Source organism: Pagrus pagrus, assembly GCF_965226575.1.
Source record: "Pagrus pagrus genome assembly, chromosome: 12".
Taxonomy (NCBI): domain Eukaryota; kingdom Metazoa; phylum Chordata; class Actinopteri; order Spariformes; family Sparidae; genus Pagrus; species Pagrus pagrus.
Genome location: NC_140196.1, coordinates 9551820 through 9563055, shown reverse-complemented (window position 1 = coordinate 9563055; position 11236 = coordinate 9551820). Strand labels below are relative to the sequence as shown.

The window sequence follows — 11236 nt, the reverse complement described above, 5'->3', positions numbered from 1 at the left end:
GAACACTGTCTCTTTAAGAACGCTCCCCCTAAAAGCCCAGTCTGCTCTGATTGGTCAGCCCAGTCTGCTCTGATTGGTCAGCCCTCACAGGCTTTTGACTGTATAGTTGTGACATCACAGCTTGTCTGAAGTTTTCATTTGCATTTCTCTGTGGATTGAATGTTAGTATTTATACAGCACCTCGACATGGTTTATAATTAAAAAAAGGACCATTAGTACAAATTTTATCAACTAAAAGGATGTATTATTATAGATTAAAGGGTAACTCCACCAATTTTACACATTAAAGTGTGTTTACAGGTCTTGGGAGTTTTACTGCATATGTGAAATAAAAGTAGTATAAAGTCTTTTGTGGCTCCAGAAGATGCTGCATGTAATCTGATAAATAGCCTCCAGTGATGTCACTCAGTGGTTAAGTTGCATTGTGGGTAATGCAGGCGCCAGGTTTTTGTTTTTTTGTGCTGTACCCACGAGTTTCCTGATAATCGTGGACACTCATGGACAATCGTGGCTTCAGAAGCTTTAGCTAAGTGGGCTAAGCAATAATTATAGTCTTAGTTGTATTAACTCGATAAAGTCACTAACCTAGATCTTCATGAATGAATGATACGCTGTGCCAATCGCTTGTTATCATGGAAAACGTCTGTTCAGGTTAAGTGACGGGATGCGTTGCAAATCGCGCACATAATTCATGCAAGGTATCACGGGGGTGAAGAATAAGGTGGCTAGATTTGAAATTTAGTTTTTAAACTGTCAAAAAAAACCTTTCATGGTAAGGCATTTAGGGAATCTTGAATAAATTAGTGGCTTTTATCATTTTACTCTCACTCAACTTCATCATCCCACAGTGTTTTATAATCCTGTTGTTGTATTTTTAGCCTCTTTTTAAGCCGTCGTTTGTTTTTGTTTCTTTTCATTTTCTGTGAAGCACTTTGTAACCTTGTTTAGAAAAGTGTTATATAAACAAAGTTTATTGTTTTTATATTATTACTGGATTGTGGGTCCAACAGTGTGATGGAGTGTAATGCCAGACCGGTGGACCGCTTTTCAAAACCTGGTGCCTAGATTACCCACAATGCAACTCATCAGATTACGTGCAGCTACCTCAGGAGCCACAAAAGACTTTATACTACTTTTTCACATATGTAGTAGTACTCACCAACACCTGTAAATACACTGTCATCATCACTTTGGAGCAACAAAACAGCGTATAAAGTATTTAAAATTAGCCCAGCTTTAACAGCTCCAGCATTAAAATCATACACGCCATAATCCACCAAATTACAGATTAATGATCTGTGAAAATAATGTTGGCCTACATTATTCTGAAATGGGTCATTCTGCAATATCAGTACTTTACTTTGAGTATATGAAGTATGTTTTAATGCTAATACTTTAGTTCTTTACTCTACACTGTGGTACTGATACTTTTACTTGAGTAAATGATCTTAGTACTTCTTCCACCGCTGCTTCCTGTATGTTAGGCTTGTGTTTGTTGGGGAGAGAAACAAAAAGACAAAGTCCTCCTTCAAAAAAAACAACTCATATTTATCTATGCAGGACATTCAGACATTCAGTATCAAACATAGCCCGACCCACATGACACAGCATGACCCAGAAAAACAACACTACAAAATATCCATAGAAAACCGACGCAATAGCAACACATGACTCTTCACACAAATGTACAAAACTCAGTTGGAACAACAGTTTTACATTCTGGTTGAACTCTCCAATATATATATATACATATACTGTTTACAGCAGCGATAAACGGTGGACGAGGTCAGTGCATGAAAGGCCTGGAGGAGGAGAGACAGAAGGCAGCGAGTGGAGAGGAGATGATCAGAGGAAAGGAAAGGAGGAGGAGGAGGAGAGAGGTCAACAGTGAAAGCAGAACAGATTGTGGCAATCAACACAGAGACATAAAGATGGACGTCACATCACATCAAGAACTCCTTCTCCTCCTCCTCCTTCTCCTCCTCCTCTTCTTCATCCCTCTCCTCCTCTTCGTCGAAGGACGCTACTCCAGAGGAGGTGCGGTCAGAAGAGAAGAAGCTTCTGCAGTGCCACACTCGGACCTCGTGAAACACGCTGCCATCTTCCTCCTCGTCCTCCTCATCCTCCTCTCCGGGAGACTCAGAGGTGGAGTAGCAGGAGTCGAACCTGCTGCTCCTGGTTCGAGGCCTCCACTCGGGCTTGTTGTAGATGTAGACTTCGCTGCTCTGCTCCTGTGAAGTAACATGCTGCTTCTCATGACCACCCAGCCTCTCTTCCTCCTCCTCCTCCAGGAAGGGGCTCATGCAGTCGCTGGGTAAAGTAGGTGAATTGGTCTGGGATGAATGTGGGTCATTATGAGACACAGATCTACCACAGCTCAGGCTGCTGCTGCTGGAGCCCAGGGGACTTTCAGAGGGCGGAGCCTCACTGCCATCAACTTCAGGCTGGCTTGGCGGTCCTGCGATAGGGTTGGTTGTGGCGGCGTCTGAGGGAGGAGCAAAAAGTCAGAACACCTGGGGATGAATGGATGGATAATGGGGGGAGGGGGAGGGAAGATGAGGCGTTCTGTCAGCGATGATGCAGGAATGAAGAGTGAAATGAGATGAAAATGATCAAAATGGCGGCGACTGTGGATACCTGAGCTCTGGCTGGAGGTGAGAGTCTGTCCGTTGGCGTGGGATTCTTCATCGTTGAAGTCTTCCACGTCATCATCGTCCATAGACGCCCAGGCACGCAGCTTTGCCTCGGCGATGGCAAACTGCTCAGCCACTCCTAGCAGGAACACAAGACAAATAAATTAATTAATGCAGAAACCTTTTTGGGCTTGTGACCCTTTAAAATGAAGAAATGACTGAGTGTGAAACTGACAATTTAGAAAAGAGAAGAAAAAAGCACAAATCCTGTAGTAAGAAAGTGTTTCTCTCTGCTTTTGCATCCTGCTAATCATCTCTTGACGCCTCAGACTTGCCCTGTGACTCATTAAAAGGGGGTGGGCAATGCTGACTTAAAGGTGCACTATGCAACTTTTTTTTAAAGGAGACCTATTTTTTTGTTTCTTCACTTTCCTTCAGTTAAAAAGCTCAAAGTCCACACCAACAGAAGCTCATCTCTCCCACAGAAAACACAGCTCCTAAAACGCCTCGTCAGTAGTCCCGCCTTTAATTCCGTGACTTCATGACATCACACTACGTCGCCATGTCACACATTTGCGTAATTCTTGCCTCACTGCTAGTTTGGCACATAAGAATTGATCTAGCACAGTTGTTGTTATCGGTGCTGGCTCAGGCGTGTGTGAGCTGACCAATCAGAGCAGACGTGGGTGTACGGGGGGGGGGGTTCTTAAAGAGACAGGAGCTAAAACAGAGAGCGTCTCAGACAGAGGGGGAATACAGCGCTGCAGCACTGGACAGTGTTGTGTTTTTTTGAGCATTAAAGCAGGTAAACCATTCTAGTAGTAACCCAAAATAAAATGATGAACCTGAGAATGAGCATACTGTGTCTCCTTTAAGTTACGTAGTCATATTCTTGATCTTGAGGGCTTCTCGACGGGCAGTGGGCTCTTTTTGTTCTCATCCCACTGTAACTAAATAAAAGCCTACAAATACAAATGTAAACACAAAGTACATCGAAAACTCAAGTTAGCTCTTGCAAACTGCTCCTCATACATCAAGAGCTCTGTCTCTGTTTATAGGCATGTAAGAAAGTTGCACCTTTAATGTAGCAGAGACCAGTCTGCTAGTTCCAGTGTTTCAAGCAGGATATTAATGATTATATTAAATTAGGTTGGACTAATACTGTAACCTCGTCTTAAAAATCGGCCATCACAATTAATAAGAGCTCAAAGTTAGACACTTTAGTAGCTCATTTTGTCTGACTAGCAGTCCAAAATGTAACAATATTCTGTTTACAATGATATAGAACAAAGAAAATCCAAAAACACACAGTTAAGGAGCTGATTATAGCATATTTTTTAGTATATTTGCTTAAAAAGTGACTCAAAAGATTAAACAATTATCACAATAGCTGATGTCAATATTTGACTTCTGCTCTGATCGTCTCTCTTAAATGCAGGATAAAGTATTTTACTGTGGAGAATTGATCAAGATGTAAAGAAAAAGATATAAGGGACAGTAAATACAGGATGCACACTCACTATGAACCCTACTTCCCTCTCTCTCTCTCTCTCATTCTCCCTCTCGATCAAACTGTGCCGATGTCACCGGCGCCAGAAAAGGATGAGTCACAGCAAAACAACAGGAGCTGCTGTACCATTGGTGGGCAGTGAAGTGTTCTGGGAGAGTGTCTAATAGGCCACCATCTGCTGCCAAGACAAGCTGTCACCCAAGAGACAGCGTGGTGGGCGTGGCGGACCGCCGACATACAGGAGTTTTAGGGGGATTAGGTGTATGACAGAAGGTGGGAGCCTGTCAGGAGATGATGCTGCGGCTAAACCGAGTCGGTAGCAGGATGGCCAAACAAACAAGTGACACCAGGTCGTTAAAGCTACATTCAAAACGTGCCCTGGGTTAAAGGGTCACGGGGGCGAATACCTGCAGCGAACCGAGCCTCCTTCTCTCCTTCAGTCAGGTGGCAGTAGGAGCTGAGGTGGGTGTGAGCCGGCGGCGGGTTCGCAGGTTTGGGCCAGCCTTTCCACTCAATGAGGTGGGCGACCCGGCCTTGAGCCAGGGAGGTGGGCTTTGTCACATGGTCCCTCACTGCCTGAGAGATACCTGGAAACACAGATAGAGAGAGAGAGAGGTCAGAGTCCGAAGGTGCAAGATCTGAGTGTAAAAACAGACAAAGTTGTTTTTTTAAAATCACCATTTAAGGAGGATCTGGCAAGTGCTGCGAACTCATGGATGCCGACACTTTTCCTGGAGTCTGCTGGAGATTTTCCTGACTTTGGAATCATTTCACTCTCCTCGAATTTCACCTGCAACAGAGAGCGAGTTTAGAAAAAAAGCCAAAAATAAGCAGCGCTGTTTTGTGTGTCCCATCCAGCAGTAGTAGTCGGCTATTTCAATATTTCCCAAAACCCAGTAAATGTTTACTCTGCCAATATTTACACTGTGAGAAACGTTCTAATAGCATCTAAATGAAAAGCTCAAAATCAAATATGAATCACAGGACAAACACGCAGCTCTGTCCTCTGTGCCAGAAAACAAAACAAAAAAAGACTCTTCCTACTTCGTCCTCCATTTGTCTCTCCCTTCTCTCTCTACTCCTCGACCTCAGCCTCATGGTGGACATGCAGAGATGTTGTCACAGCGCAGCAGACCGACACAACTAAAAGTCACAGCCTGGGATCACTTGTTTAAACCACCGGGCAGACAAGCAAACAGCTATGCCCTACATTTACCGCACAGATGCTAAAGCCACGGTAAGCCGGCGAAACCGGTTTGTATGGTTCTGGGGGTTTAAGGCAGCGGTGACCGTCTCTATGCGACCGGCCAAACATATGGCGTGTGACCAGCTTCCGGTAAGCAGCTTCAAGCCGGGCCTGCTCACCCCAAAGCTGCTGATCCCTATTAAAAGTGATAGTGCCACCTAACTAGCGGCACGTCCAAAAAATAAATACACATTGTAGATGTGGTGGGTCAGACGAATCTGTGCATGCTCTACATGGGAGCAGCTGGGAATATGTCTCCTTTATAAGGCAGGAGAGTGTTTCAACCAGCAGGAAACATGTTGCCAGATCACAGCTCGGGGCACGTGCATGACTTGACAGATATCCTTAAGCAGATTGGCTCCCAAAGCAGCTAAGAAAGAAGTGTTAAAGGCTTAGTGAAGTCAAAAATGACAGTGAATGTTTTACACTGTCAGTTTCTGACAACAAATTTGAGAAAATGCGGCAACTAAGGCTGCGACTGATGATTATTTTCTTGATTAATCGATTAGTCGTTTTGTCTATAAGATGCCCTAAACTCTGATGCTGCTTTTACTTATATTGTTTTTTTTATTTATTAGCTTTTATCTTGTTGTCTTCGTCCTACATTCTGTTTACAGTTACATGTCAGAGAAGCCAAACAAAGTTTCATTGTACCGTTGGCAATAAAGATGAATCAAAATCTAAGTCTGAAAATCTCCATCAGTGTTTTCCAAAGCCCTGAGACGACGTCCTGGATTGTCTTGTTTTGTCCACAAAATGAAGATATTCAGTTTTTTCAGTCATAGAGGAGACGGCTCCGAGTCAAGTGTGACCAAAGATTTTCACTGGTCGTACCGGTGCGCCAGAAATTTAGGTCTCATTAGACAAAACCAGTGTACTAGTGTAAAAAGTTAGTCTGGAGCCCTGGAGGAGTGAAGAAACCAGAAAATATTCACATTTAAGAAGCTGGAATCAGAGAAATTTGACTTTTTTTTTTTAAGCATTACTTAAACCAATAACTAGATCATCAAAACAGTTTAATTAATTTAACAGTTGACAGCTAATCGATTAATCATTGCAGCTCTGGTGGCATTACACTGAATCTGAGCTTTAAATCTCCTCATATGTAACTTTAACTACAGTCACTGTCATTATTTCCTCAAATTATCTTTTATTCTTTGTCTTTTATTAGTTGAACTACCCATATTTTATTGCTGTCTTGCTGAGCCTTAGTCTAAATCCATTTTTAATTCCCCATATTTTCAATCACTGTTGAAACAAATTGTATTTTAATTTCTTTGAAATGTGCTACATAAATCAAGCTTGATTGATTTCCATATTGAATTCTTAAGCAACCTAGTTTTGTTGTGTTTTTAATCTTCCATCAGTGATTTATTCCTTTTCTCTTCTCCTCTCTCTTTTTCATTGAACTTGAATCTGTACAACTGAAAACCAATAAACACACTAAATGACAGTAAATGTGTGTCATTGGCACACTCGGGCAGGTGCGAACAGCTCTCACAGCTCTCGGCACTCCTCAGAGGTGAAGCTTCGGCTGCAGCACACACCTGTGAGCGCCGCAGACGTCCCTCATGCTCGACACCGATAAACGCTGCGGCACATGTTCAGCATGAGGAGCTCTGCTCGGCTCCCTCCTGAGACTCCACGGACAGCTCACCTCTTAAATCGTGTCGGCAAAATAAGACTCGCTTTTACTTTGAACCATAACTGCAGGCAGTCTTAGAGGTGAGGATCACGTTGGGTCGAATACCAGTTAGCAGCATTTGTTACCAGAGCGGATAAACATGTTCTGCCAAACATTGATTTTCTTCTTCAGACGCTCTTGACTGGTTCTCTCATTTTGATCTTCTTAAATAAAAAGAGTAAAAAATTGAGAAAAGTCACAGAAAAATCGATATAAATAAACATAGCAGGACAATTTCTTTTCCTCTTTTCTCTCTCGTTAATCATCTCACGACCGCTTAGATTTTTCTCGTGACGCAGCGGAGGGGTCACGACCCATAGGTTAAGAGTCACTGCTGTGGACGGTATGTAGGTCACACATGGCGGTCGTTTGGTTCGAGCTCGTGAACTCAGCTCATCTGCTGATGCAGTTGTTTTTTTTTGAGTGGTTTAAAGATCAGTCAGTAGATGAGTCAACAGAGGACAGCAACAGTTTTGATAAATGATTAATGGTTTTAGTCATTCATCGAGCAAGAATGCAACTTTTTCAACTGCCTCCTGCCTCGATCGTCTTTCTGATTGGATATCTTGAACAAAACATTTGCAGTCGTCACTCAGAGAAAATGTGATGTGTATTTTAACTTTTTTTCTAACCTTTAAAGGCTGAATAATTCATAGGAGAATGATTGACAGATTAATTAAAGGATAAGTTCAGCGTAAAAAAGGTAGCAGGTAATTATCTGCTCACCCTCGTGCTGATGGGAAGTCAGGATAAGTTTCATAGTCTACAAAACATTTCTGGAGCTTCACAGCAAAACAGCGCTGCAGCATCCTCCCAAACAACCAAAGAAGATGGGGACTTTTTTAAAATGTAAAAAAAACAACAACAAAACAAACATAAAATGGATCCATACAGATGATCTAGCATAGCATCTAGCACCAAGTCCCCTGAAGCCCCTGAGATCCCAAACTGATTTGAAAAGATGTTATTTAAACCCCTTTTCAAGTCTTCACTGTAGCTGCTACGCTAAAATGCACCGCAGCATGTAAATAACGCTTTTTTTCAAATGCATTTGGGATCGTGTGGCTTCCAGAGACTTGGATCACACCGGACGAGCTGTATTGAGTCATTTCTTGTCCCCGTCTACTTCACTTCTTTAGGAGATCGCTGCAGGACTGTTCTGCTGTGAAGCTCGTATACATTTCGTGGACTGAGACACTTCACCAGACTTCCCATTGAGCAGATAACGACTGAATTTCCATTTTTGGGTGAACTTATCCTTTAACACCCTTTCAAAACAATCATCTACCTGGTTGTTTAATTGGCCCTTCTCTGTTTTTATATCACCCTGCACCTGCTCGTGATTTGGCCTCTCTGGAGCCGTTAATTGTGTGATGTTGCTTTTTAAAAACCTCTCTCTTTACCATGCTGATTACCAGCCCCTCCGCTGCAGCTGACACACGCTGCTTAATTGGCATCCATCCTGATAACAGCACGTGTAGCAGCGGCGGATTGCTGATTGTCGTGAAGTTGCTCGAGGTGTTTGTATTATTCTGCAGAGATCCGCCTCCACAGGACCAACAAGTGGGATCCAGTGTGACTGCAGCCTGTGTGAGCTGCAGTGCTGATGTTTTCTGGAGGGGATTTTTTTTTCTTTAAGCGACACATCACCCCGCCATTGATGGGTGCAGGCCTGTATCCTGCAATTATTATGGAGAGGAGGAGGGGGGGGGAATAAGGCGCGGATGCTGCAGCGGGTCTCCTGGCAACCTCTGAGGTCTCCATCTGCATCCCAACAGCTCCATCCATCCGTCCGTCCATCCCTGCAGCGGGTAAACACCAGCAGCTCCCTGCCCTCTGTGTGCACCCCTCGGCTCTAACGAAGCTTGTTTTCTCCCCCCCTCGGTACCTACCTGGATGTCGGACCGCGGCGGCTCATCATAATGCGCTTAATTGTCTCCGATCCGATCAACAGATGACACCGCGCCGTTTGTCCTCCTGCCGCAGCTTCTGCAGTGGGTCGTTAAAGCCACACGGTCGGTGGAAACATGCTCCCAACTCCAGCATCAGGTCTCCGGATCAGACGCACCATTTGTTGCTCGGTATATGGGTTACACAGGCTCGTCCAAATGTCTCCCGATGGCGAGCGTCATCAACGCAAGGCGGTGTCACATCCACCCTCCTCCTCCTCCTCCTCCTCCTCCTCATGCAGCCAAGATCAGGATACAGTAACCTGCAGCAGCTCTGGCCCTCCTCACAAAGCACTGCAGCTCATTTTTATTTTATTCTATTTTATTTTGTCTGATGTGAAGGAAACACTGCAAACATCCCCAAAAAATCATTGTGGTGACAAGAGACATGAGGATGATCTGACCTTACCTGTGTTATGTTGCTACACATTATAACACACAGCAAGAGTAGCCGAACACATGAAACCCCACATTCACTGTGACTGCTTTATATGTACAGTATGATTATTTAATAAATGGTTATAACACCATAATGTAGTTGTGAAGAGATGTGAGCATGTTAAGTGTTTATTAATGTAGCAGTGTTGTAAAAAGTACATAAAAGACTTAATGAAAGTAGAGTTGTTGTGTTAAAATGCGACTTAAATGAAAGTACTAGAGTAGAAGTCTTTAAATAGCCGACTTTAAATGTACTTAAGTCGCCTACATCAAAAGTAAAAGTACACTTATACACGTATTTGAACGTACGTACGGTATGTTATCGTTAAAATCGATTATCGGTTCTGATATTCTGCATTTTTCTGATTATTGGAATCAGTTTGGATTTTGTCCTGTTGCTGAAAACTGATTTTAAAATGTCTAACTCTGGATTAGATGCAACATGCGATTTGCAAAATAACTTGTAACTAAAGTTATTTAATTTAATAAATGTAGTTGTGTAAAAAACTACAATACTGCTGCAAGAATGTCGTGGAGTGGAAGTATAAAACAGCAGACATAAGAAAAATACTCAAGTAAAGTACCTTGAAATTGTACTTGAATACAGTACTTGAGTGAATGTACTTAGTTACATTCCATCCCTGACGTACAGTGAAGTATTTTAAAACATAACTTCTGTGTAGAAATGTTACGATGACATCTGAGTTTTAATATTTTGACGTTCATTCTTTGTAGCCAGCTAGCGGTGCGTCACAGCTACAGTTACAGTTACAAATACAGTAATAAGTACTTTTATCTGCCTACAACTACATTATATTGTGTAGGAAACCATTTATTAATCATTTATATACTGCTTATAAATGCAAAACAAGGTGATTAAACAAAAGTGCACCGTGGCTGTTACCTAATATTGCTGTTTCGTGGGAGAATCTAATTTTACTCTATTTTTACTTCATGTTTCATTATGTGTGAACGCGTGTGAGCAGGTGAATCTGAGCTTCGAGTGGCTGCTAAGACTAGAAAAGCAGCAAGCACCACACAAATGAAGTCCATTTAACACACAACAAAACTGAGGCCAGATCCCGGCAGATGGGATAATCTTAGTGATCATTGGATTATTTTAAGTCATTTATGAAGCAAAAAAAAAAGCCAAATGTGAGGATTTGCTCCTTTTCTTCTGTTTAAACTCTCTGTGTATTGAATGTTTTTGCTTTTTGGACAAAATCTGAAACCGTCTTTCTGGAATCTTCTTCCTGACATTTTACAATAAATAAAATCCTCCAGATATTTGTCAGAAGCAGCTCAACAGAGGGTCAGTGGAGGGTTTAAAGCCCGTTTCTCCCCCACAACGGTGACCTAGTGGGTTAGTGATATCACCTATACAGAGGCTCCAATCCAACTTTTCCTCTCCTGTAGCAACACATCGTCACACCTTAACGACTGAATACATTGTTTGTTCCCAAAACAACATGGCCGTTGCAGCATAACGGACCTTCAGCGCACTGTCGCAGTTCGGTCAGTCTTTTGTAAAACATCATGGTAAAGGTTAGGGTTAGTAAGTGTGTCCTGTGGAGGCTGTGGAGGAGGAAGTGAGGAGTAGTATACAAAGAAGGAACCCCGTCGAGGGAGAAGGTACAGGGAAGGTGGAGGGATTAAACAATTCAGGAGGCCGCTGTTTGTGTCAAGTGTGAAACCAGAAGTCAACGATGAGTTATTTTAATTTACTAACCCAAACCGTGATGTTTTCCTAAACCTAACCAGCCAGCCATGCGCCGG

The 11236-nt window shown here is 42.8% G+C and overlaps 1 protein-coding gene across 2 annotated transcripts; it reads right to left on the bottom strand.

Moving 5' to 3' along the window:
- Positions 1-1524: 1524 nt before the first annotated feature.
- Positions 1525-9235, bottom strand: fam131aa (family with sequence similarity 131 member Aa). Of its 2 annotated transcripts, none has more exons than XM_084369506.1 (5): positions 8966-9235; positions 4822-4933; positions 4551-4730; positions 2638-2772; positions 1525-2485 (listed from the first exon to the last, which is right to left on the bottom strand). In XM_084369506.1, exons 2-5 carry the CDS (start codon positions 4910-4912, stop codon positions 1944-1946), a joined length of 948 nt encoding a protein of 315 aa, XP_084225632.1. In that variant the 5' UTR covers positions 4913-4933; positions 8966-9235; the 3' UTR covers positions 1525-1943. The 2 variants fall into 2 exon arrangements, with proteins under 2 accessions (XP_084225632.1, XP_084225633.1); XM_084369507.1 differs by lacking the exon at positions 8966-9235 and adding an exon at positions 5188-6808.
- Positions 9236-11236: the final 2001 nt, after the last annotated feature.